The 25,780-nt window shown below is 40.7% G+C and overlaps 1 protein-coding gene and 1 pseudogene across 12 annotated transcripts in view; one reads left to right on the top strand and one right to left on the bottom strand.

The window, feature by feature from the left end:
* The window catches only part of KMT2C (lysine methyltransferase 2C), a 175,521-nt gene that overhangs the window by 123,142 nt on the left and 26,599 nt on the right, over positions 1–25,780 (bottom strand). For all 12 annotated transcript variants that reach the window (XM_035129359.3, XM_035129372.3, XM_060280917.2 and 9 more), the window contains exon 2: positions 5,066–5,154. In XM_035129359.3, coding sequence (XP_034985250.3) covers positions 5,066–5,154 — 89 coding nt within the window. The remainder of the gene's footprint in view (positions 1–5,065; positions 5,155–25,780) is intronic.
* On the top strand, positions 8,262–10,241 carry LOC148684303 (uncharacterized; annotated as a pseudogene).

The raw sequence follows: 25,780 nt of genomic DNA, 5'->3' as shown, positions 1-25,780 counted from the left end.
GGGAGTATTTGATCCCCTGCTAAATTTGCCGGTTTGCCCTCTGATGAAGAAATGACCAGTCCATAATTTTAATGGCAGGTTTATTGTAGCTGTGAGAGACAGAAAAACAACAGGAAAATCCCCAGAAACCCAGAAGACAAAAGTCAGAGATTGGTGTGCATTATAGTGAGTGAAATAAGTATTTGATCCCTTTGCAAAAGATGACTTAGTGGTGGCAAAACCCTTGTTGGCAATTACAGAGATCAGAAGTTTCTTGTAGGTGGCCACCAGGTTTGCACACATCTCAGGAGGTATTTTGTCCCACTCCTCTTTGCAGATCTTCTCCAAGTCAGTAAAATTTCAAGGCTGATGTGTAGCTACTCGAAACTTCATCTCCCTCCACAGATTTCCGATGGGATTAAGGACTGGAGGACCTTAATGTGCTTCTTCTTGAGCCACTCCTTTGTTGCCTTGGAGGTGTGTTTTGAGTCATTGTCATGCTGGGATACCCATCCTCGACCCATTTTCAATGCCCTGGCTGAGGGAAGGAGGTGCTCACCCAAGATTTGGAGATACATGGTCCCATCCATCGTCCCTTTGATGTGGTGAAGGTGTCCTTTCCCCTTAGCAGAAAAACACCCCCAAAAGCATAATATGTCACCCTCCATGTTTGACGGTGGGGATGGTGTTCTTGGGGTCGTAGGCAGCATTCCTCCTCCTCCAAACACAGTGACCTGAGTTGATGCCAAAGAGCTCAATTTTGGTCTCATCTGACCACAACACTTTCACCCAGTGCTTCTCTAGGTCATTCAGATGTGCACTGGCAAACTGCAGACGGGCCTGTACATGTGCTGTCTTGAGCAAGGGGACCTTGCGGGCTCTGCAAGATCTCAGTCCTTCACGGCGTAGTGTGTTGCCAACTGTTTTCATGGTGACTATGGTCCCAACTGCCCTGAGATCATTGACAAGTTCCCCCCGTGTAGTTCTGGGCTGCTTCATCACCGTTCTCATGATCATTGCAACTCCACGAGATGAGATCGTGCATGGAGCCCCAGACTGAGGGAGGTTGACAGTTATTTTGTGTTTCTTCCATTTGCGAATTATTGCACCAACTGTTGTCACCTTCTCACCAAGCTGCTTGGCAATAGTCTTGTAGCCTAGTCCAGCCTTGTGCAGGTCTACAATCTTGTCCCTGACATCCTTGGACAGCTCCTTGGTCATGGTCATGGTGGCTACTTTGGAATCTGCTGGATTGATTGCTTCTGTCGACAGGTGTCTTTTGTACAGGTACTGTAATGAGCTGGGATTACAGGTAAGACCTCTCCCTTACAGCAGCTCGTTACATACAGTTAAGATACTGTACCAGGTAGCCTGACATCTGGCTGGTTGAAAATTTAGCAGGGGATCAAATACTTTCCCCCCTCACTGTATGAAACCTTTGGAGTTAAACCATTTATTTGATGGCAGTTAATTAAAATAAATTTATGTCTTGTGTGATTGCAATAGCACCTTTCCAGAAAAGGTTTCAGATTAGGTCTTCTGCATTCAAGTAAATAAACCAGAGGAGCAAGTTAACAAAAATAAAGTGTAATATATTTACTAGTCCTCAAGTAAGCAAAGGAAATATGCAAATTCTATAGTAAGAAAACATCTTCCTATGATGCGATCTAAATAATTCTGGTTCAGTTTTGTGGATTGACCTGAATATTATGTGTCTTAGGAGGATGAAAGCAGTCTGAGACTCATGAGCAATCAATTCAAAGTCAACCCAGGAATGAGGCTGAAGATCTCCACTTAAGACATAAATATAATACTAGAAACTGCAGTCCAGCTCCATACAATATGGTTGAAGTACAACCACAGGAAACTCAATGAAATTCCATTGAGATATTCCATGGAAAAAAAAATGACAACCCCTTGAATGGCTCAATGATAACACCAGATGTCCATCTGCGACTGACATGATGTTCAAGTCTTAAGTTTAGTTTTTAAAAGATTGATTTTTTTTTATCTGATCAGCATGAAGGCTACTATAGTTGTATTGAACACATCCAGTCAACAATATTTCCTACCTCATAAACCTATTGAGAGGAAGAAAAGTTTTTGCTCTCTTTTTCTCCACTCTGCATCTACCTAAACTCTAACTTTCTGCAACCACCTAAATCTGCTCCAGAGGACCTACCCTCCTCAAGAGCAGATAAAGAAAGTCTTCATGGCAATGTAGGAAGCAGGGATCACTAAAAATTACCTCCCTCCCCATTCTACCAGTGGATTCCCTCTGTCAGCTGACAGTCACCACTGGTTTATTTTATAGTTGAGTATAATAAGAATACAACTGGTTAAGACAATATTGTCTTGGCCTTTGTCATATAATTATCAGATATATGATTTTACCTCTTTCAACTAATGTTATATCATCTGTATTCAGACACTGAAATTGGGTATTTATATGCTGTAGGTGGGTGATTAAGTGATTTTGGTTGACAAAATAGACCATTCATTGTAGTGAAGAATACAGATGGATGCTGTAAATGGAATTACTTTAATCTTGATGGATTTATCATAAGGTGCTTTCCCATAACATTCAAAGGCAACACTAATCTGATGCATAAGATGTTCTCAATTTACAGATCTTGTTAGTTATAACAATCTCAAAAAGTATAGAGGAGACCAACAGGAAGGATTAATGACCATAAAGAAGAGTTAAGTGGTTTATGAGGATTTGAAGAGAAAGGCAAGGATTAAAGGATTAAATTATGAAATTCAATTTCTATTGAATTTGCAACAGCCAATTCTTCAAATAGAATTTTGTTAAAATTAGATAAACTTTAAAAGTAAAAACTACTTTACTTTTTCTTGCCTCTGTTTTGTAAACTGCTTCAAATAGCTAGCATAAGCATTTTAATGTAGTCTCAAGAGAACAAAGCCTTAAATAACTTCAAAAGCTTTTAATTGGAAGGATCTTTATGAGCAATCAATTTTAACTACTGTGTTGCACCAGACTGATATTTCCTAGGAAAAAAATCTAACTTTATTTTGAAAACCAAAAAGAGAATGGAACAGCCTACTTCTAAAGGTTGTTACTGAACTACTCTTAGACATGCTTCCTAATAAGAAAGAGGAAGTTGGAACAGGATCTTTCTGCAGCAGTGCCTAGAATTGGAAGTCATTGCCTTGGGAGGTTCCACAAGCTACCTCATTAGAAAAGCAAGTCAATCAGACATCTATAAAAAAAAACCACGGAAGCAACATTCTAAGACTTATTAAGCAGACATGGAGGAGCTGTTGTTGCTAAGGTCACTTACTTACTTACTTACTTACTTAATCACTGTTGCTAAGTGAGGCATTTCCTGTATCTTCCCATAATTTCGTTCCTGAGATTTACTCTCTTCCTACAGAACCAGCTTGCAGTGAATAGTACAGGGACAAGGACAAAGTTAACGATGCCTTGTGCCTTTAATAGCTTTGTCTCTGGCACAAATGAAACAGAATAAACCTATTCTATGATGAACATTCAATTATGGGGAAAGCTTCACCTATTGAAATTCTGCCTGTCACACATCTTATTAATTGTGTATATTTCCCGCTTTAGTTTTGGACCTTAAATTTCATTACAGCAGCTTGGAAAATTCTGAATGTTCTTTTTAACTGGAACTAGCTCCTTTCGAAACTGAACTTTCCTAGCACATAGATCAAGCACAGTTAACAGTGGTACCAACGTACCTTTTAACAATAACTAAGTCAATTTGAAAAATGAATTTGTGCCTGAGAGTGTCACACTCCTGCAACCTTCTACCCATTCTATGCCATTAAAAAAAACAGTCATATTATGCCTGCACCAGGCCTAAATCTGGCCCATTAAATAATTTTTTGTTCAGGAAGAGAAGCTAACTCAATGCCCTACTCTAACTGGGAGTTGCACTCTAGCCAACATCCAGCTATCAAACATCAAACAATTAAAACTTCACTATACAGGGCTGCCTTCATATGTCTTCTGAAAGTCATATGGTTCTTTATCTGTTTGACAACTGACGGGAAGGCATTCCACAAGGTGAGCACCACTACTGAGATGGGCCTCTGCCTGGTTCCCTGTAACTTCACTTCTCACAGTGAGGGAACCACCAGAAGGCCCTCAAGAGCCTCAGTGTCCGGGCTGGATGGTGGTGATGGTGGTGGAGACGCTCCTTCAGGTATATAGGCTGAGGCCATTTAGGGCTTTAAAAGTTGGTACCAACACTTTAACTTGTGCTCAGAAATGTACTGGAAGCCAATATAGATCCTTTGGGACTGGAGTTATATTGTCCCGGTGGCTGCTCCCAGTCACCAGTCTAGTTGCCGCATTCTGGATTAACTGAAGTTCCTGGGTCACCTTCAGTTAACTCCATGTAGGGTGCATTGCCTCTTGGACTCTCCATGACTGAAGAAAATGCTTAGGAGTGATCCTAACAATGGCCCTCTACATCTCACTATTCCATAAGGTATAACAAGGGTATGGAATCCAACATTATCTGAAGGGCACTCAGGTTCCTCTGATATATAATCATTTAGACGCAAAGAGACAGTTGCCTTGGCTTTTGCCTATATTGAAGTATCTTCCTGTATTCTGTTCTGCATAAGCACACTGTCAAATGTAGGATTACACTGAAGGACCAAAAATATTAATAATAATTTCAGTACCCAGGATGCCAGAGGTGGAGACTGAAAATTGATTTACATTTGTAGTGAGGTACAAATGTAGTCTTAATAACCTGTCTTTCTTTGATTTTCTAATTTTCCCCTTTGGTTTTAAGCCATTTAAAAACATTCCATGTCTGTTTTCTTCAATCTTTTGTGTTCTTTTTCCATAGAGATAAGTGTATTGAATATGCGTTTACTATTACTTTCAACAACTGCTAGCCCACTGAATTTTACCCTTCAATAAACTCATGCTTCTCAAAGCACACTTTTCTTTAAAAAAACATTTTAAAAAGATACCTTTTCTACTTGCATTTTTTATATTCCCCCCCCCTTATATATGGATATATGCTAGGAAAACAGCCCATATTCCCAAAATTTATGAAAGCATTGCTACTACATGTGCCTTTACCTTTTTCCACAGTGTTTTCTGTTTCTGCTGCCTCCAAACCATCCATGCTGTCTTCATCCTCCACTGCAGGTTTTCCTCTGCTTCGAGGCCTGTGAAATATAAGAGATTGTAGTTTTGTATTATTTTTTATTCTATATTATAAACAAAGAAAATCACCTGAATGGTTAAATATTAAATTAGCAGGTATTTATAAACTTTAAAAGTCAAATATCTATTTTTAATGGTACTCATAGATGGAATATGCTTCTAGGAGAAAGACTGTACCATTCAATCCATCTGCTCATACCTGGTCATTGCATTTTCTATTACAATTGAAAGTTTCAGATCAAAAATACATAGGCTGGGTCCAAAGAGCTACTTTAGGAATGCTGAAAGTGTTTGGTTCATAGAGTCAATATTCTTTCTTTCTCTCTCTGTTTAAACTGTAGTCACATCCCTTTTTATCAAATACTGTTTTTGAAAGTCTGCTTTGTTTCAAAAGCAGTTTGCATCTGAGAGAGAAGGAAGCAGTTGCTCATGAAACATTACGTCCAAAGCACACTTGCAAGCAACTAACTAGCAGTGCAGTTCTTCAGATAATATTATTTGGAAGATTACAGAAGAACTGCAAAATTTAAATCAATAAATAGATTACACAACTTTTCAATTGACTAAAAATGTGCTGAGATTAGTTGAGCAGCAGTATTTTGAAAAATATTTTAAATACAATTACCGTAATTATATTATTTTAAAAAGTGATTCCATTCCCCCTTCTCTCTCATATACAGGAGGATTGCCTGATGCAAAATTATGCCTGTTATAATACAACATACACATCACTTCACCTTTCCTCAGACATATTAAAATTCAAAATTTATAGTCAATAAAAAACTACTCAGCAAGTGGGCAGAGGTGATAGCACTCTTACCCAACTAACTGGCCACAATAAAATATTTCAGTGTAACATTCAATAACCCAATTTCTTCATAAAACAATACCACACTCATTCACATATATATATATATATATATATATATATATATATATATATATATATACACACACACACACACACACACACACACACACACACACACACACACACACTGTATATGGAAATAATCTAAATCAAACACCACACCACAAATAATGGGTTCTGACAAAGCACGCCATCATCTTTGAAAATGTAACCCTATATATATATATCATCACAACAGAAAAATCTGACGAGATACTGGTTTTGCAGCACACAATAGGAAATTGGATTAACATTACATGAGAATTTAAAAACTGTGCAGCTAAATCTCCCCACAAATTACCCAGATTTTTCAGATATAATCTAGGATGACAGAATTTCCAAAATTATTGTAATATGGCTGTCAAAAGAACTACGGTACGCTAAACAAAAGATAGCAGAAGGGTGGTGCTAGCCACAGTGAAAAAGAAGTTTTAAAAGGAGTATAAAAGTAACTGTTGGAATTAAGAAAGGAGGGTGATGTGAGAGACAAGAAAAGGAGTTGGAAACATGTCAGTTTTATTTTATTGGATCATATACTAACAGGAGCTGAAGTTCAAAATGCTGCCAGATCAGGTTCACAACTTTTCAGATTTACAACACACTACACAGTATGTAAAAGTAATAAAAAGAATAAAACTGAACTCAATGAAATCTTTGTAATTGCCATAATTATGCTCAAGAGAATGTACACAATCAACCCATGGAAGGAGCACACTTGAGAAATCGAATCTAATTATACCGTATTACATATACACTGCGAGTTTCTTTTCTTTGCACATGTAAGCTTCTGTCCTTGCATTTGCATACATGATTGCTTTCTCTTCTTTTAGTATCAATATTATATTGTGTTTCTACTCAAATAAACTTTTGGGTCATATTTTATTTCTGAGGGTATAATTCTACATGGACAAAGACAAAAGAAAATTAATTTAAGCAGGTGAAAAAGTATTTCATGCTCATCCCACTTGAACAAGGAGTACACCCTAGAAATAGCAACATTTATGAAAGCCTGTTTTGCTCTTATTGTATGGGAAGGGTAGTCGAGTGTGGTCTAATAGCTAAAATCTTCAAAAAGTAATGTAGAGGAGAGGTTACATATTGCTTCTAATCACAGCACCTGCATCTATGCAGGTTTTACTAGAGTAAGGAGGCACAACAATTAAAATGGTACTTTTAAAGCACATCTAATACCAAATTACTTCAAATTCTCACCTCCTATAGAAAACCTTTAGGCAATTAGATTAAAATATTTTCCTTCTGTTTATTTCACAGGTTATGTAAACTTTTGTATTTACATCCTACAGTGCATATATTAGTATGCAAAGAACGGCACACACACAGACCTTTTAAATGTGCCACACTGATGATTTCTCAACTGTGTCCCCCTCCCCCAAGCACATTTCAAGCAATGCATTTAACATTAGCAAAATCACAGGTTTGAACTAATTGAATATAATTACTTCTTTTCAATAGAGAACATACCCACATCTGGTGTTTTCATGTAATTTTCTTCTTTTGCATTTACTGTACTACAAAAGACCTTCCAACTACTGCACAGGTTTAAAATAGCTCCATTGGGGGGAAATTACAAAATAGAAGTTGGAAGAATATATTTATACTTTAATTTAATTGGGTTTTAGTATATAAAGCAATCTGAATAAATAGTATACAGTTCTACAATATAAAGCAATACAGGTGGGTTTTTTTTGTTTTTTTGAAAGGGTGAGGAGGCATTAAAAAGTTGCTCTGAAAGCTGGAATCAGAATTATGTTCAACATGTAGAAATACTGTTTATTTGTTATAAGCACACTTTGGCTGTTCTTCTGCTGTGCTCTCAGAGCAGTTTATAAATAAAAGCATAAAATATACCAAAATCAGGAAAATAACAGGAGGCAGTTAAAACTAGTATAAAAAGGAGATGCCGAAGATTTCATGCTAAAAATCCAAATCTCTTAAGCTTTGAAGGCCTGGGCAGATAAAAACAGTTTTTACCTGTCACTTAAGTGAGAGATATGGTACTGTCAGGAAAGCCTCTCTGAAGAGTTCTTAAGATGCTGCTACTACACACAGCTCACCCTGTTTGTTTCTTGCTGAAGCAACATCAGAGCTTTACATTCTTATAACCCTATTACCAGTCTAAGTCCCACCCCATCTCACCCCAGGACAGTCACAGAAGCCTGGAGGCTGCATTTGGCCTCCATGAATGAAGTTCCTCACTCTTCAAAAAAGGCCAAGGTTATGCTGGAGCAAATTGTTGTCATTTGTCCTGGTCACCATAAAATCCTGACAAAGCAGCCTTGGCAACATCCTGGGGGTCCTCAACACTAGCCCAGAGATAACGTCTGTCAGCTCCAGGCAGGAAGACTGCTGAAGAGTGTGGTGAGTGGTAAATCAACAAGAGTTCCTAATCTGTCTTACTGTCCAATACCAAGTAGAAACATTCAAAATTGGCTCCCAGGCAGGAAGTCTGGAAAGGAGACTGCCAGTGCTGTGCTGCATTAAGAATTCAGGCGGACGCAACCAAGGCAAATAGACACCTTCCAGCAATTCAGGCCAGGTGGCTCCTTTTGATTTGTGTTATATTATGAACCAACCTTTCATTCAGCAACAGTACCACATGGGCTGACGGCTTGTTAACATGGCAACTATGGTCACAAAGGATGGAGGAGAAACCAGAAAGAGGAACAACCACTAAATATTTGACCAACACTCATTTAAATGACACATCCATACCCACCACATCTTCCCCAGCCTATAATGACCTCAGTAGGGGCTATAAAAAGAGAGAGCACCTTACAGGATTGTTCACTACAATGTTAAGGAACATACCACAAAAATCTGGTAGTTAAACCGGGCTTATAATATCACTATTCATCAAATATAAACAATAGGCCAAATTCCTCAAGAAAACTGGATTTAACAACTTGCATACATTATTAGAAACGAAGCAAATAAAGTGGTACCTCGCAAGACGAAATTTTTTGCAGTTTTTTTTTGTTCTGGTTTGTTTTAAATCGCACAACCGTTAATACCCAGGATGCATTGTGCCTGGAGGTTTAAAAAGCCTCCCCAATGCAGCCTGGGTTCACTTCTCCACATGCAGTTCCAGGGTTGACTTTGAGGAGCAACTGTGATCTGTGCTGTGGGCGACCCCCACCTTTGGTCAACTGTTCTGAGCAGTTCACCAACTCCTAGCAAGCCTTTTTGGAAGCTTTTTGGAAGGTTTTCAGAACTTTTTTGAGCATCTTCCCCACATTTGCTTCTGTGGAACTCATTAAGGAGCTCATTAAGAAGAACCGGCCAGCTGTTCTGAAGGAGGTGGAGAAGTTGCTGCTCATCTGGATAGAAGAGAAGCAGACTGAGGCTGTCATTTGTGAGAAGGCCAAGGTATTGCACGCAGACCTTGTACAGCAAGAGCCAGGAACCTCAGCCGAGCCAGAAGTCTTCAAGCAAGCAGAGGCTGGTTTGAAAGATTCAAAACCAGATCTGGAATCCACAGCGTGGTCAGGCATGGAGAGGCTGCCAGTTCCGATGTTCCTGCGGCTGAGGACTTTGCCACGGAGCTCCTGGAGGTTGTGACTACACAGGGCTACCTTCCACAGGAGGTCTTCAACTGCGATGAGACCGGGCTGTTTTGGAAGAGGATGCTTGGCGCAACCTGTGGCCAGACTGTGTGGCAATAAGTGACTCTGATGCTTCTGCGCCTGCACCAGAGTCAACAGTGCTGGAGGACATTGTTTCCTTGGGGAGCACCATGGGCCTCAAGGTCACAGAGGAGGACGTCTGCGAGCTGGTGACCACGACCAGGAGCTGTCCACCCAGGAGCTGGTCGAACTGCAGGCAGAGGCTACACAGGAACAGGCCTCTTTGGAAGAGGAAGAAGCGACAAGTGAGGAACAGCTGTCCTCCACGGAACTGAAGGACATCTGCCAACAGTGGAAAAACGTCCAGGCTTGTGCACAGCAGCACCACCCAGACAAGGCTCTGGCACGTGACCTTGCGAACACGTTTGATACAAGGATCATGTCCTCTTTCAGAGGGCTGCTGAAAAGGCGGCTGAAGCAGCAGACCATGGAGAGGTTCATAATGAGGAAGCAAAGAGTGGAAGAGGAACCTGCTGCTTCTACCAGTGGTGCCGAGTTGCCTTCTTCCTCCTCCTCGTCCTCCTAGAAGCCTTGAAGTCAAGCCTTGAAGCCTTCTCCAAGTTGTCCAGTGTTGTCCAAGTTGTCTGGTAACTTAGAGCAGTGATGCTGAGACTTGGGGGACAGAGGGGTCTGTCTCCAGGTTGGCTTTGGCTAACTGTAAACTGCTTCTGTCCTAGCTAGCCAGCCTGAGACTGTTCCTGCATGCACCTCCTCCACGTTTGACAGTGTCCCTGCCTACTCTACTGCGCCTTCTCCCAGTTGACCAGCGTTCGTGCCATCCCCAGAGAGACCCTCCACAGCTCTGGGAACGTAAAAGACTGCTGCTGTGATGTGGAGACAGTTCCGTCTGCCTCCAGTTTCCTGACTTAAAAGACTGGTCCTGTAGGTTGAGACACTTCATCCTCACTTGGTCCCCTTAAAATGTTTGTGTAAAAGCAGGGGTCAGCAAACTTTTCCAGCAGGGGGCCGGTCCACTGTCCCTTAGACCTTGTGGGGGGCCGGACTATATTTTGAAAAAAATATATGAACGAATTCCTATCCCCCACAAATAACTCAGAGATACATTTTAAATAAAAGGACATACCGGTATTCTACTCTTGTAAAAAAAAAAACCAGGCAGGCCCCAGAAATAACCTAGAGATGCATTTTAAATAAAATGACACATTCTACTCATGTAAAAACATGCTGATTCCCAGACCGTCCGTGGGCCGGATTTAGAAGGCAATTGGGTCGCATCCGGCCCCCGGGCCTTAGTTTGGTGACCCCTGCCTTAGACAGTCCTTTGGCGATTTTAAAAAGTTTCTGTATTGGTTTCTGTATGATGTCCCTGTTTACATGCCTTAAAAATGTACTTTCTGAAGAGTTTTGCACAGTCCAAGGACTGTTCGTGACTGTATCTGTTCAGTTTCAATGTTGAGCCTCAAGTCAGATGGTCCTGCCTCATGTTTGCTGATTTTTAAATGTTTTTCTGTCATGTTTAAAAAGTTGAGGTTTATGCTTGAAATTTTTTGAAATCCTCTGTACATTATGTATGCTTTTAAAGAGCACTTAATAAACACTTTGTAAACCAAATTTGACTTTGTTCTGACTTTTTTGCCCATAGGAACACATTAATTAAATTTCAATGCATTCCTATGGGAAACCACGCTTCGCAAGACGAAATTTTCACAATACGAAACGACTTGCGGAACAAATTAATTTTGTCTTGCGAGGTATCACTGTACTGCAATTCATTCTGTTCCTGCTAATCATGGAAATAGGCAAGGAGTTGTATCTTGTTCCCAGCCCTAGATAGCCTACACAAACCATTCTCTATCATTTGTTATTTCACTAGGCATTGCACATGGTTTTAAGCTTATTGCCATTGCCATAAGGCATTGAGACTCAGAATGCTGCATGCTGCACCTAATACCAACTTCTGAATTTGTGCTCCACCTCAACTCCAAATATTATGAGGGGGGGTGCTAATATGAATAGATTTACTTTTTGAATATACTTAACATTTTATGTTGCTCGGAGAATTAATGCCAATTCTTGTATTGCTATACATTTATATGTGACCGTGACCAATTTAAGGTTGGCATATGTTGACATCTAAAGGCCCATATGACTTGGGACCTAGGTACCTGAGAAGACACCTCTGCTGATACCAGCCTACTTGGGCCTTGAGATTGTTGGATGACGTGAAGATACACTGATCTGAGGCTGATCAAGTTACCTCGGCACCTGAGGCACACACACAAATACTACAAGTACCGCCACCCCCCCTGAAAGCCTAAATTTACTTTACATATCTGTCAATATGCTACCCTTTCATAAATTCCAAAATCTACTTCACACTGTCTAATGACAGGACTATCCCTGCTACTGAAATAACTAGAGTGCACCTGAAAGAAAGAAAACACAGAGAACATTGTTGTTTAGTCGTTTAGTCGTGTCCGACTCTTCGTGACCCCATGGACCATAGCACGCCAGGCACTCCTGTCTTCCACTGCCTCCCGCAGTTTGGTCAAACTCATGTTGGTAGCTTCGAGAACACTGTCCAACCATCTTGTCCTCTGACGTCCCCTTCTCCTAGTGCCCTCAATCTTTCCCAACATCAGGGTCTTTTCCAAGGATTCTTCTCTTCTCATGAGGTGGCCAAAGTATTGGAGCCTCAGCTTCACGATCTGTCCTTCCAGGGAGCACTCAGGGCTGATTTCCTTAAGAATGGATAGGTTTGATCTTCTTGCAGTCCATGGGACTCTCAAGAGTCTCCTCCAGCACCATAATTCAAAAGCATCAATTCTTCGGCGATCAGCCTTCTTTATGGTCCAGCTCTCACTTCCATACATCACTACTGGGAAAACCATAGCTTTAACTATACGGACCTTTGTAGGCAAGGTGATGTCTCTGCTTTTTAAGATGCTGTCTAGGTTTGACAGAGAACATTAGGTCATTTGAAAATGCAGACATAGTTCAGCAGATATTAGGTCAACGACATTTAACCAAGCCATACAGCCCCTCAGGAGGTGATATACAAAATCCTGAAAAACATTCCATAGGGAGCCAGGGCACTGTCATAGTAACAAAGAAAAGGGAGAAACAGGTTCTTAAAAAAAAAAAAGCTAACCAGACTCAAGCAAAAATTGGCACTTTTGAGAACTTGCTTCCAGAATCCATCACCTCATATTCCATCTGAAAACTACCAGTATGTAGCAATGCATATAGCAAATTTATCTGTAGCTATATAAAAACGCCTCTGGTGTGTTGTTTTTACATGCATTTTTTAAACCTGTGACTTGTGAGGTATTTGATTATAATGCTGCATACTTAGTAGGGGGTAGAGGGTTAAAGGGTAAGAACTACTTCTCTAGTTACATGAATCTGCCTGCTTAATATAATAGTTATCAGCTTAAATTACTGTATTGTCCGGAAAGCCAATGGTTCAAGGCAACCCTTTCATGGTAACCACACAAGAAGGCCAAAACTAGGCAGCCTTACAGGGTCACTGCAAGGATTACAAAGATTGTATATGTATTGACCATGAGGAAAAAATGGAATAAAAATAAAAAGCTTACACAGAGTAGTGCAGTTGATAAGAGTGATGGTTTTAGTTTTCAGATGCCTTAGATGTTTTAACTTTGTTCTGAGAATTGTATCTTTTCTGACTGATGGTTGAATAAAGAATGATGATGATAAGAGTGATGGACTGGAGAGACCGAGGTTCAGATCTCCCCACTCAGCCATGAAGCCTGTTGGATGGTCCTAGGCAAGTCAGCTTAATCTGTCCCTCAGGGCTGTTGGGAGGACTTGATAATGAACTCCTGAACCCAACTAGATTTTAAAAGCAGTAAATAAATATGAGTTTCCTCTTGAATGAAGGAAAAAGGCAATTAATATCCCACCATTTGTATTCTCTTGCTAAGCTTCCTCTGTCAGGGATAGAATGAGTTAAAGGTATGTCTACTGGGCTTGCTCCTAAAGCACATGACTAATAAGACCATCTTCATTAATTTCCTTAAATTGCCTCTGAACTATTATATTTATTAAACCACACAGAAGCTGCTTGTAGCTCATAATATTAAACTATAGTCTCTTGAAGCTTCCTTCTAAGACCAACAGCTCTTTGGAGCTTTCAAGCTTGCATTATTTTCTTTCATTAACAAATTTGGCATAGGAAGGGGAAAAAAATTAGCTTGGTAAATGGTCCTGTTAAAATTGTAAAGTAAGCCTGCCCTTTCCATTGAAGTACATAAGCAACTCCTTGAGGGCAAAGGAGTTTGGTGCTTTTGAAATCTTGTGGCACTCAACCACAGCATATGTCTACAAATTTGCTATGAACATATTGTTATGAGTTTGGAAGGGAGGATAGGCTCTACTGTATGTCTGAGCCCCCTTCTAATTCCTGGATCCAGCATGGATTCAATTCCTGGAATTGCCAGGCTGCCTTCCTGATGAGGTAATGACCCTCTAAGTATCCTTTGTCGTTCTAAGCAGTTAGAAAAACAAAGGTTAACAAGGATTGTTCTGTGCCAGACACAAGGTGCAGGCTAAAGCCTGCAAGACAAAACCATGCCTGATATCTGCTTGAATTCAAGGCTGTTGCTATGGGAGAAGGAAGACCCTATTGGGGTGTTAATGCTGGGAACCCCTGAATTGTAGGCTCAGACTGTATATGTATGTAAATAAATGATATATCACAAAGACACCACTGCCTCCACTGTCCTTCATGCCGAAGGGAACACAACCCTGGGTTTAGTCCTTAGTCATTTCTTCTTCTGAACATACCCCACAAGGCTGTGGAGGTTAGGATCAGAGTTTTCCTTCTCCTAGATGGGCTAGCTTCCCAGGTTGACAAGCCCCATCTGCCCCTCATTTCCCACAACAGCACATGCAGAAACCACTTTCTTGATCATTGAACTTGCTATTGGTCATTTGCTCAATCCCCCAGAGCCTGTCTTTACATGCAGGGGACAGACAAATCCCTCACTCACCTGACTCACCAAGGGTTTAAGACCCATCAGCTACCCTCAATTGGTTTAGCCAGCCCCTCAAACCCGTTTCCCAGGGTGTGTAGCTGCTGTCAGCTTCTAGGGGCCACATGTTAGAGGTGAGAGCAAGGTAGGGACCAAAGGCAGACAAACTACTCCAGAAGGAGTCCAATGTGTCCCCCACCAGAGATACTGCCCCTCTGCTAATGCCCCATACACTCACAATGCAGGAATGGTAAGCAGAGACAGATGCAAAACATGCAAGTTCTTTGAGTTTTAATACTTGCCCAGAGCTTGGGAAACAGCCCATAAATTTAAACCATTCACATATCACACTGCTCCAAAAATGAAATCCTATTCCATTTATTAAAGCAAAGGTTCTCTGCTCCAGACCGTACAGCCAGCTGCTCTAAAAGTCTTCCCTAGCATATGCCTGAGGTATATGAATTTTCTTCAGTAATAACTGGGGAAAAGAAAATTTAAAAAATCTGTAGTGCCTGCAGGCATCTCTATCTACTATTCTTTATATGTAGAAAACAAAATCATTACAACAGTGAAATTATCTGGGGAACTAAAACTTTTTAATTATCTGAAAGGTATTAAGGAAAATCTTGAGACAGTGTTCAAGAGGTTGCTGAGTTGTCCCTCATTTGCAACAATAGAAAGCAGGTGCAAATGTTTACCTCAGCTATGGTACTCTAAGAAGCTAACTGCGGCCCTCCAGATGTTTTGGCCTACAACTCCCATTATCCCTAGCTAACAGGACTAGTGGTCGGGAAAGAAGGGAATTGTAGTCCAAAACATCTGAAGGGCCGAAGTTTGGGGATACCTGATCTAGTCCAATCCCCTGCAATGCAGGAATATGTACCTGCCCCATAAGGAGATCAAACCTGCAACCTCGGCATGCTCAGAACCACTATCTAACCAACTGAGCTATCCAGATTATGGGATTTTATTCCACACCATATCATCACTGCCTGAAGTACACTCTTAGTACTACGGTAGCAATTAAAAGACTTACCATTTTTATTATACATATTCACAGATCTAAGCAATTAAGAGGCCAGTCATATGGCAGGTGCAGAAAAGGTGGTAGCAGTTACAAATTTAAAGCAAGGATTTTTAAATTTGCCAGAAGTTATTTGGCTGAATGACTGAATGAATTAAAACTAAATGTAACTAAGGCAAAGCCAGAACAGTTCATTTAGCAGCACTGTACTCCAAACAGCTTAACATGAAACAGTCTATTTTCAACATTCTTTTCTGAAATAATCTCTGGTTCTGAATATAAGCCTTCATTTTTATCTTAAAGGAATTATTCACTATAATTATTATATAATAATAATAATAATAATTTAATAATAATAATAATAATATGGTAATAATTTATCATTTGTACCCCGTCCATCTAGCTGGGTTTCCCCAGCCACTCTGGGCGGCTTCCAACAAAGATTAAAATACATTGAAATGTCACACATTAAAAACTTCCCTAAACAGGGCTGCCTTCAGATGTTTTCTAAATGTCAGGTAGTTGTTTATCTCTTTGACATCTGGTGGGAGGGCATTCCACAGGGTAGGTGCCACTACCAAGAAGGTCCTCTGCCTGGTTCCCTGTAGCTTTGCTTCTCGCAGTGAGGGAACCGTCAGAAGGCCCTCGGCGCTGGACCTCAGTGTCTGGGCAGAACGATGGGGGTGGAGACACTCCTTCAGGTATACTGGGCAGAGGCCGTTTAGGGCTTTAAAGGTCAGCACCAACACTTTGAATTGTGCCCAGAAACGTACTGGGAGCCAATATAGGTCTTATAGGACCAGTGTTATATGGTCTTGGCGGCCGCTCCCAGTCACCAGTCTAGCTGCCGCATTCTGGATTAGTTGTAGTCTCCAGGTCACCTTCAAAGGTAGCCCCATGTAGAGCGCATTGCAGTAGTCCAAGCGGGAGATAACTAGAGCATGCACCACTCTGGCGAGACAGTCCACGGGCAGGTAGGGTCTCAGCCTGCGTACCAGATGGAACTGGTAGACAGCTGCCCTGGATACAGAACTGTCCTGCACCTCCATGTACAGCTGTGAGTCCAAAATGATTCCCAGGCTGCGCACCTGGTCCTTCAGGGGCACAGTTACCCTGTTCAGGACCAGGGAGTCCTCCACACCAGCCTGCCCCCTGTCCCCCATGAACAGTACTTCTGTCTTGTCAGGATTCAACCTCAACCCATTAGCCGCCATCCATCCTCCAACCGCCTCCAGGCACTCACACAGGGCCTTCACTGGTTCCTACTACTGTAGATTCTATTTCATAAAAATATTCACACTAGACATTCCAAGAGAGAATATTTCATAGGAGTTCCCCAGCCCCAAATTCCTCCAAGTTTCCAAATCTTCCATTTAAAAGAACTAGGGGAAAGTATAGGATGGAGAGAGGGTTCCCCACCCCCACCCCGGGCTTTTATACCTCTAGGACAGAAAAAGGTTGTGTGGCTTTATGCCCTTGAAACACTTTTACAATGTAATCCAATACCCGTTTACTTAGAAGCTGCACCATCTTCAATTAGGCTTACTCCCAGGAAAGCGTGCAACTTTAATATGCAACGTGCTTTGTAATCCTTCATGCATTCAGTCTCACACCAAATGTAACATAACAATTTTATCTCCTTTAATAATAATAATAATAATAATAATAATAATAATAATAATAATAATAGAAACCAGCTGAGAGGTAGAGGCTTGGTCAAGGCAAACTGGTAACTGAATGTTACAGGTAGGTAGCCGTGTTGGTCTGCCGTAGTCGAAACAAAAGAAAAAAATTTCTTCCAGTAGCACCTTAGAGACCAACTAAGTTTGTTATTGGTATGAGCTTTCGTGTGCATGCTACTGGAAGGAATTTTTTTCTTTTTGGTAATTGGTTGACCAGGAGCATAAAGTTAGTTTGCCAAGCCCTAGTATGCTTATGATTTCAGCAAGTATACTTTGTTACTACCATTGTCTTATATTTATTTTTCCTCAAGAAGACACACTATGGCTTATTTTCAGGGGATGTCTTATTTTTATTACGCGTCCAGCCTCGCCTCTTGCTTGGCACCCTCCATAACTGCGCCTATCACTATGTCTTATTTTTGGGGTATGGCTTATATTGCGCAAATGCTTAGAAATCCTGCCATGGCTTATTTTATGGGTATGTCTTATTTTCGGGAAAACAGTAGCAACAACCAATAAACTGGGTATTTACACTTAGTTAACCCTAATTCACAGCCATATGAAAAGAAAAAAGGAGGAGAAAGTATACTGTTGGTGTACACCCAAATAAAGTGTGGGAAACCTCTGTAGGCTTAAAATTAGGTTTTGGACTTCAAAGATTACAAATAAAGGCATATAACTGGAGAAAAAATCTGTCAAAATCATGAAGGCTACATGGGTATCGTTTTTTGCAACTTTTTTATACCAAATTTTATTCTAAGGCAGTAATTGGCAGGGACAAAATTATATAGCAATTAGGGCACGACAGCAAAAGCAAACAAGTACTGAAAATGGGCTCGACACTTCTAGTAACAAGCAGGTAATTATCACAGCAGCTTGAAAGGGGCATAATCAACCAAACTGACATCATCCCACCCACATAATAAATGTGAAATCCCTTTATGTCCAAAGTAGCTTTTACACACAGCTGGCAAATGTGGCTAGTCAATGTCTGACTCCTTTGTAGCTGACATTTCTTTTAGGCCAGTTAAGCAAACTACGGTACTTTTTTGATGTGGAGATTTCACCTAATGTTAAATAACTTTCCACAGAAGCATACATTACCACTGCACTTTCATTTTAAAATTCAATAAATTTGATTAAATAATTTGTACTTCATTTAATGCTGATAGTTTCACATTTTAAGATTTCTGATGACATTTTAATGAATGTTCAATTGATTTAAAAGTTCTGTTTACATAGGTACAACATGGACACATAATTTACTTCTCTTTTCACACTCTTGTAATATCCAGTAGTAGATCTACATATATTAAAGACTGGGTTTTTAATTTATGCATTTTAATAAATAAGTCTAAAAACTTCCCTGCAAGATTTTCAAAAATGTGTTAACGTCACGGTTTGGAGCTGTTTTATAACCACTGACAAATGCTCAAAACTCCAGTGAAATACAGTTTCATATTATTCCCTTTTACACTTATTTTTAAGCCATCAAAAGAATCATTCACTAAGTTCATTTTACTATTTCCCTATGTAACTCTAAGGGAAATCATACCAGAGTCAGGCACCCATCAAAGCGAAGGTCCTTCTACATTTCCCCTCACCCTGAATCCTAGCAGAGAATGTGAGCAGAGCCCACCTGCCAAACTTAGCTGGTATTGAAGGAGGTGTGCCTGCAAATGTTTGGGCCCGAGCCATCTTGGGCTTTGTAAATCATTACTAATACATTGAAAAGAGCCTGGTAGCACAGAAGAAGCCAGTACAGTTTTTAGAAGTGATATTCGTTGATCCTATCTCACTGCCCCAGTTAATAAACTAGCAGCCACATTCTGCATGTTGGGAATTATTTTCCCAGTTTCTGTCTCTCTATTTCCAAAGTGATCACAGCATGTAATAATAGCTTAAGGGGACAAGGAAAGAACTGCGGTAAATAAAAAATAAAATATTTTATGTATAAGAGCAATCTACAAGGCTTAAATGCCACCAGTGCAGCAGGCTAGAAAACTGTATTGCATATTCTAGTTCTAGAATTGTCAGGTGATAAAAAGGGGAGATGTAAGTTATCTTCTGGCCTCTCACCTGATTCCTTATTTTGAGTAACTTGTTTTGAATACAAGCTGCTTTCCACCAGTCAATACCATTTGGTGCTTGTTTTGCCTCTAGCTCTACTAGTCTGACAGAGATCCTTCCCACTCTCAATCTCCCTTTTTGGGCCACCTGTTCTACAAGGGAGAGACTGCGGTCGGGACACTGGCCAGAAGAGGGGCGCACTGATTACCCATTCATCTTCAAAAAGGAAAATCTTTGTGTATATACAATCCAGTCTTCATCTCTCTTCCTCACATCATCATCCAAGATACATGAAGAAGGATTAATACCTAAGGGTTGAGGTGCAGCATTGCTCATGAAGACCAAGTTTAGTCCAGATTTACTACAGTTAAATTGTAGTAGATATACCAAGAAGTCCTACCATGTGAGTCCCATTGAGGTGTCGTGGAGGAGGTCATGAGATCTGGAGGAGTGGGAAGAGATCAGAGAGTTGGAGCTAGGGGACCTGTGGGAGGATCCAAGTGGGATGAGGGGAGTGGAATTGCAGCCTCAAGCAACATCTGATTCTGGGGAGGGGTGCAGTGGTTTGGGGAATGGAGATCAGGATCCTGGGAAAGGGCTGAGTGAATTGTGGGAGGAACATCCCTTAGTGCCACAACAGATGATGGAGAGTGAGCTCCCTGAATATGTTTTTAGTTCAGTGCACTCCAATCAGATAACAAAGACACATAAAGAAGTCCCTGGTGGGCACATGATTCTGCAAACACTAAGCACTTACCAAATCAGGATTTTTTAAATAGTTTTTTTTTGTGTACGCAAAATATTTGACTATATTTGCCCAAATACTGACAAATCCTATTTCATATTACTGTATTGAGCAATTACAATTTTAGTCACAGAAAAAAAGGCATTGGGACTTTCTCACTGGCATTATCCTAAATACACATATTGCCCTCTACGGACCTTGAAAAAATGCCAATACATCTCCACTGGCCAAAAGGAACTAGTTCCTTTCTGTGCAGCCAGAAAACCAGTAGGATAGAGGGGTTAGGTAATGGATGAAATTCTTAGAGCAGAGAAACCCAACGAAGTGCCCTCCATATGTTGCTAGATTTCAGTTCCCATCAGCCCTAGTAATCCAGGTCAATGGTCATGGATGGTGACAGTTGCACCTAGCACGCAGCACACTGGCTACTTTCCTATTCTATCATATCATATGCACCACTGTAACATTGGAGGTCATAAGCAACAGTGATACCATTCATACCTAGACAGATTTATCAGTAATTGCACATATTACTGGTACAGTGGTACCTCGGTTTACAAACACAATTGGTTCCAGAAGTCTGTACTTAACCTGAAGTGTACTTAACCTGAAGCGAACTTTCCCATTGAAAGTAATGGAAAGTGAATTAATCCGTTCCAGACGGTCCATAGAGTACTTAAAATGAAGCGTACATAACCTGAAGCGAGCTTTCCCTTTGAAAGTAATGAAAAGTGGATTAATCTGTTCCAGATGGGTCCGCAGAGTACTCAACCTGTAGCGTACTTAACCTGAAGTGAACTTTCCCATTGAAAGTAATGGAAAGTGGATTAATCCGTTCCAGGCGGTCCGTAGGGTACTTAAACTGAAGCGTACTTAACCTGAAGCGAGCTTTCCCTTTGAAAGTAATGGAAAGTGGATTACAGTGGTGCCTCGACAGTGCTCGACTTATGAATTTTAGAAAATTATAAAATTACCAGTACTGTATACTTCTGTTTCTTGTACAGAAGTAGACAATTACAAATTAGACAATATAAAACCTCTCAGAAAAACTACTGCTCACAGGCAATTCACACAGCCCCAACTTATTTTTATTGTGTTTATCTATGTGAATTAGAGCTTGAAAAAGGTTGAGTGAGAAATATTCACTATTTCATCTCTACCGATCAGATGCAGTACAGATGGCCACAGGAAAATACCCTGCTGCTTTGATATGATTCCTTCAATGGGAAATGGAAAGGCAGGTTTCTGACACAGAATAGGTTCTATATACTCACAGCCTCACAGTAAAAACTTAGTCCATGACAGCAGAAACTTTAGTTGCATGAACACTTGCCATAAAGAAATTAGGTACAACCAATTTGTAAAATAAAAACCAGAAACAATGGTTTTATACACATCAACAGTTACCGGTAGCACTTTTAACCCAACACTGAGAGAGTCAAAATTCATCTAACAATCTTCAGAAAAACAACACTTCTTGTTTCTTCCAAGAAAGAATTTAACCAGATAATTAACGTCTATAACTGGTACATGCTTTGTTATTGCAACATACAGACTGTATTTTGTATGTACAATGGTACCTCGGTTTATGAACACAATTGGTTCCGGAAGTCTGTTCATAAACTGAAGCGTTCATAAACTGAAGCGAACTTTCCCATTGAAAGTAATGGAAAGTGGATTAATCTGTTCCAGACAGTCCGCGGAGTACTTAACCTGAAGCGTTCATAAACTGAAGTGAACTTTCCCATTGAAAGTAATGGAAAGTGGATTAATCTGTTCCAGACGGGTCCGCGGAGTACTCAACCTGAAGCGTACTTAACCCGAAGCATGGGTGTAATTGGTTCTGGAAGTCTGTTCATAAACTGAAGTGTTCATAAACTGAAGTGAACTTTCCCATTGAAAGTAATGGAAAGTGAATTAATCCGTTCCAGATGGGTCCGCGGCATTCGTAAACCAAAAATTCGTAAACCGAGGTGTTCATAAACCGAGGTTCCACTGTACACCATAAAAGTTCTTTTATCTCATCTCCTTACAGCATCTTAGATATCATTATGTTATTTATCTTCTAGACATAAGGATTAAGTTTTTAAGATTCTATTTTTAAAAAAATACTTTTTATTAAATTTTCCAATTAAAACACAATTCAATTATTTCAATTATATCCAATTATACACATACATATCAATTAAGCCAAATATTATGCCAAATCATAAAAAAATTAGGCTTCCCATGCTTCAATGTCTGGGGATTCTAGATAACTATTCGCACTGCCATCCTAATCCTGATATCAAAATCTTGCTGTAGTCCACAATAGTCCCAATTTTTTCCAACAGTCCCTCTAGATGTTTTCTCCTCTCTTTTGTCTTTTGTCGCAGCTTCTGAGATAGGCATCAAACAAGATTTAACACATATCCATTCTTCCTGTGTGGGTTTTTTTATCCAGTCCAACCTCCCCATAAATCTCTCTTGATCTGGAGTGCCTTTCTTACCGCGTCAACAGTCCGACACAAGCCAGCGCCATCTTGAACGCCTCAGATCGTATTCCATCTTCTTCTGCCCATCGATCGCAAGAGTACAGCTTTTTGGCGAGGAACAGCCGGTTCACATTGTGCACAATCTCTTATAGCTGATTTATGGCTTTCCTCGCCTTTTAGCTGCCCTCTGCGTTGCGAGACTCCAATTAGGCTGCTATTATCTCTCAAATTCCAAATACGCCACAGCTCGTAAATCCAACTCACCGGCGGCTTCCAGGCCATTCCAATAAGCATACTGACTGGGGAGGTTTTTTACTCTAACAGTTTAACAAAGCAACTTCTAAAATCATACCAGATGACAATCCTCTATTTATATGAATTCTGATGCCAAACAGTTCGTTTCCATTTCTCATTTGTCCCAAATAATCAGACAGTCCGTCCGGGAAGGTGGTAGGCACATCTTAAAGTATAAAAATAAAAAGTTCACTTCCCTTTTCGTTCCAGCCCAAGCATTCTTTCTTCTTGATGAAATACTCCCTCGATTCTCTTCTCGCTCAGAAGCTGATAAAGTCCTGGCAGTATCTTCTCCCCCTTCTTTTGAAGCATGTCCATGAATTTAAATCCAATCATTCTCTTTAATCATGGAGATCGCGCTCACATAGGGTGGCCTCCAGGAGTTCCGGCCCCCATGGGTGCTCGGCCCAGGCCCCACCCCACCCCTCAAAGAGTCGGGGTGGGTTAGAGGGCATCCGCGGGCCAGCGCCCCCCTGTCCAAACCCGGGGGGTGGGGAGACTGCTTTACTCCCCAAGCAGCTGCCAAATTCCCCATGAAGGTCGGAGAGGTGGAACAGGGGTCAGCCATTTCCCCCCACGAGCGAAACCGGAAGCCCTTAAGATTCTATTTTTTAAAATAATAGTTTAAGGTGCCCTTTTCTTTTCTTTCCCTCCAAAAAGCTAATAGAACTGTATACTTTATTAGGGCAGATGACCATGTCCTTCAAAAAGGATAGGGGAGCCACCCAGAACTACTAGAGAGATAACAGCAAATTAACAATACATTTTCCTTGCCAGATTAGGAGTCAAGCCACTATGATATTTTAAGCCTGCAGAACAAAGCATTCATAATGGTTGCACCAAACTGTATATAGCTGAAGTTTCATGTCATGCCTACCATAAATGCATGGAGATAGCAGGCTGACATGTTAGAATATTACTACTGTACAAATAATTAATGTGTTTTATGCAAAGTTGTTGATGTTGTTTAGTCATTTAGTCGTGTCCGACTCTTCGTGACCCCATGGGCCAGAATGCAAAGTATCCGTGCGACAGAGTGAGCTCCTGTTACAAAGTAGATTGATTTAAAGAAAAATGTCCACTTTGAACTTCATGTATTTCCTCAGCTTGCATTCATATTAAACTGGTTACATCACTGCAACGTGAACAGAGGGGGGGGGCATTTTGAAAGAAACACCTTACTCATTTATGACTGCCCAAATACTCAGAGCAACACCACTCCAGACTAGGGCACAGAGTGCTGTCATTCGTAAGGCTTCTGTTTCCCTTCCAAGGATGCCTAGGAACAGGATCTGTACTAGGAGGTTGGGCCAGATAGACAGAATGGATATTCTGCTAGTACCCTGATGCCCAGCAGTCTCCCCACCTAAACTGACAAAGAAAGTCTCTTGTATAGTGTGATGTTGGAAAACCCCAAGACATTTGATATGAAGAGTTATCAACTTCCATGTGGAAGCTGCCTTGATTGGAAGAACTCCAGACTTCACGGCCACCATAACAATCATGTGGCTGTCTCAGCACATCTCTATCCTGATATACAAAGTGTGGCATGCCCTCAATGCCTCCCCCCCCCCCTCAGCTACACAACTGTTCAGTAGGAGACAGAGTGGTAATCCCTGCACTGTCATGGGAGCAACATTTCCCAGTAAGGTTTGGATTGGCAGCAACACTTCCCCCATTAAGATGATTTGCCCATGGAGACTGATAAATTCCTAAACCCTCTGTGAGATTTTCCAGATGATATGGCTGGCACCCCTATCAAAATCTTGGTCTCAATGTGGATCAGCAACATGAAAAGGGCGATAGACGTGGTCCTTTCTAAATCCATCAGAGTAAGCTACAGATGCCCTGTTGTTTACAGGAATGCTCTGAGGGCTAGGTGGTGTAAATCTTATACTGAATACAACAAAATACACGTTATATATTGTTGCATCTAATATGTGGTGGTAGTGATGACAAAGTAAATATAAGGTAAAGGAAACCTGGGCAGTTAAGTCCAGTCAAAGGCAAATATGAGGTGCAGTGCTCATCCCATTTTTCAGCCCGAGGAAGCCTCCATTTGTCCACAGACAGCTTTCCGAGTCATGTGGGCAGCATGACTAAACTGCTTCTGGCATAACAGGACACTGTGGAGAGTGCCAGAGTGCACAGAAATGCCATTTACCTTCCCACCATAGCAGTACCTATTTATTTACTTGCACTGGTGTACTTTCGAACTGCTAGGCTGGCAGAAGCTGGGGCAAAGCAACAGGAGCTCACTCCGTCACACGGATTCAAATCACTGACCTTCCGATCACCAAGCCCAAAGAGGCTCAGTAGTTTAGACCACAGAGCCACCTGCATCACTGTAGGCTAACCTCTCTGTTATTGTTGCATTTTCAAGTAACTATCCAATATAGTCTTGAGCCTTTGGAATCCTGGTGTGACACATTTGTAATTGTGTTGTTTAAAAAGCTTAAGTTCAGGTTTTAGTTGCCCCCCTCCCATGGTTCTCTCCCCCTACCACACACTGAAAAGGAGCCTTTAACTCAGAAAGTCTTTAACAGAATGCCATTATTCAGTTTTAGGACACTGTAAGTGTAGATTATAATTTTAATGGGAAGTGTTACATTCATGATAAATTCACTCTCTTTGTAAATCAAGCTTTTTTTAAAAAAAGAAACCTTTGCTGCAACTGTATTTTTTAAAGTTAAATTTTGAATTTTAAAGCCCATTTTTTAAAGTCACTGCCAATTCCAAATGGAATATGATGCTGCTAAAAGATACTAGCAGGGAATGTCATTATATCATTTAAATCCATAAGTCTCATTCATATTTAAATAATTCC

This window comes from Zootoca vivipara, chromosome 11, assembly GCF_965207765.1.
Source record: "Zootoca vivipara chromosome 11, rZooViv2.hap1.1, whole genome shotgun sequence".
Lineage (NCBI taxonomy): Eukaryota > Metazoa > Chordata > Lepidosauria > Squamata > Lacertidae > Zootoca > Zootoca vivipara.
This window is presented reverse-complemented; position numbering and strand designations above follow the sequence as displayed.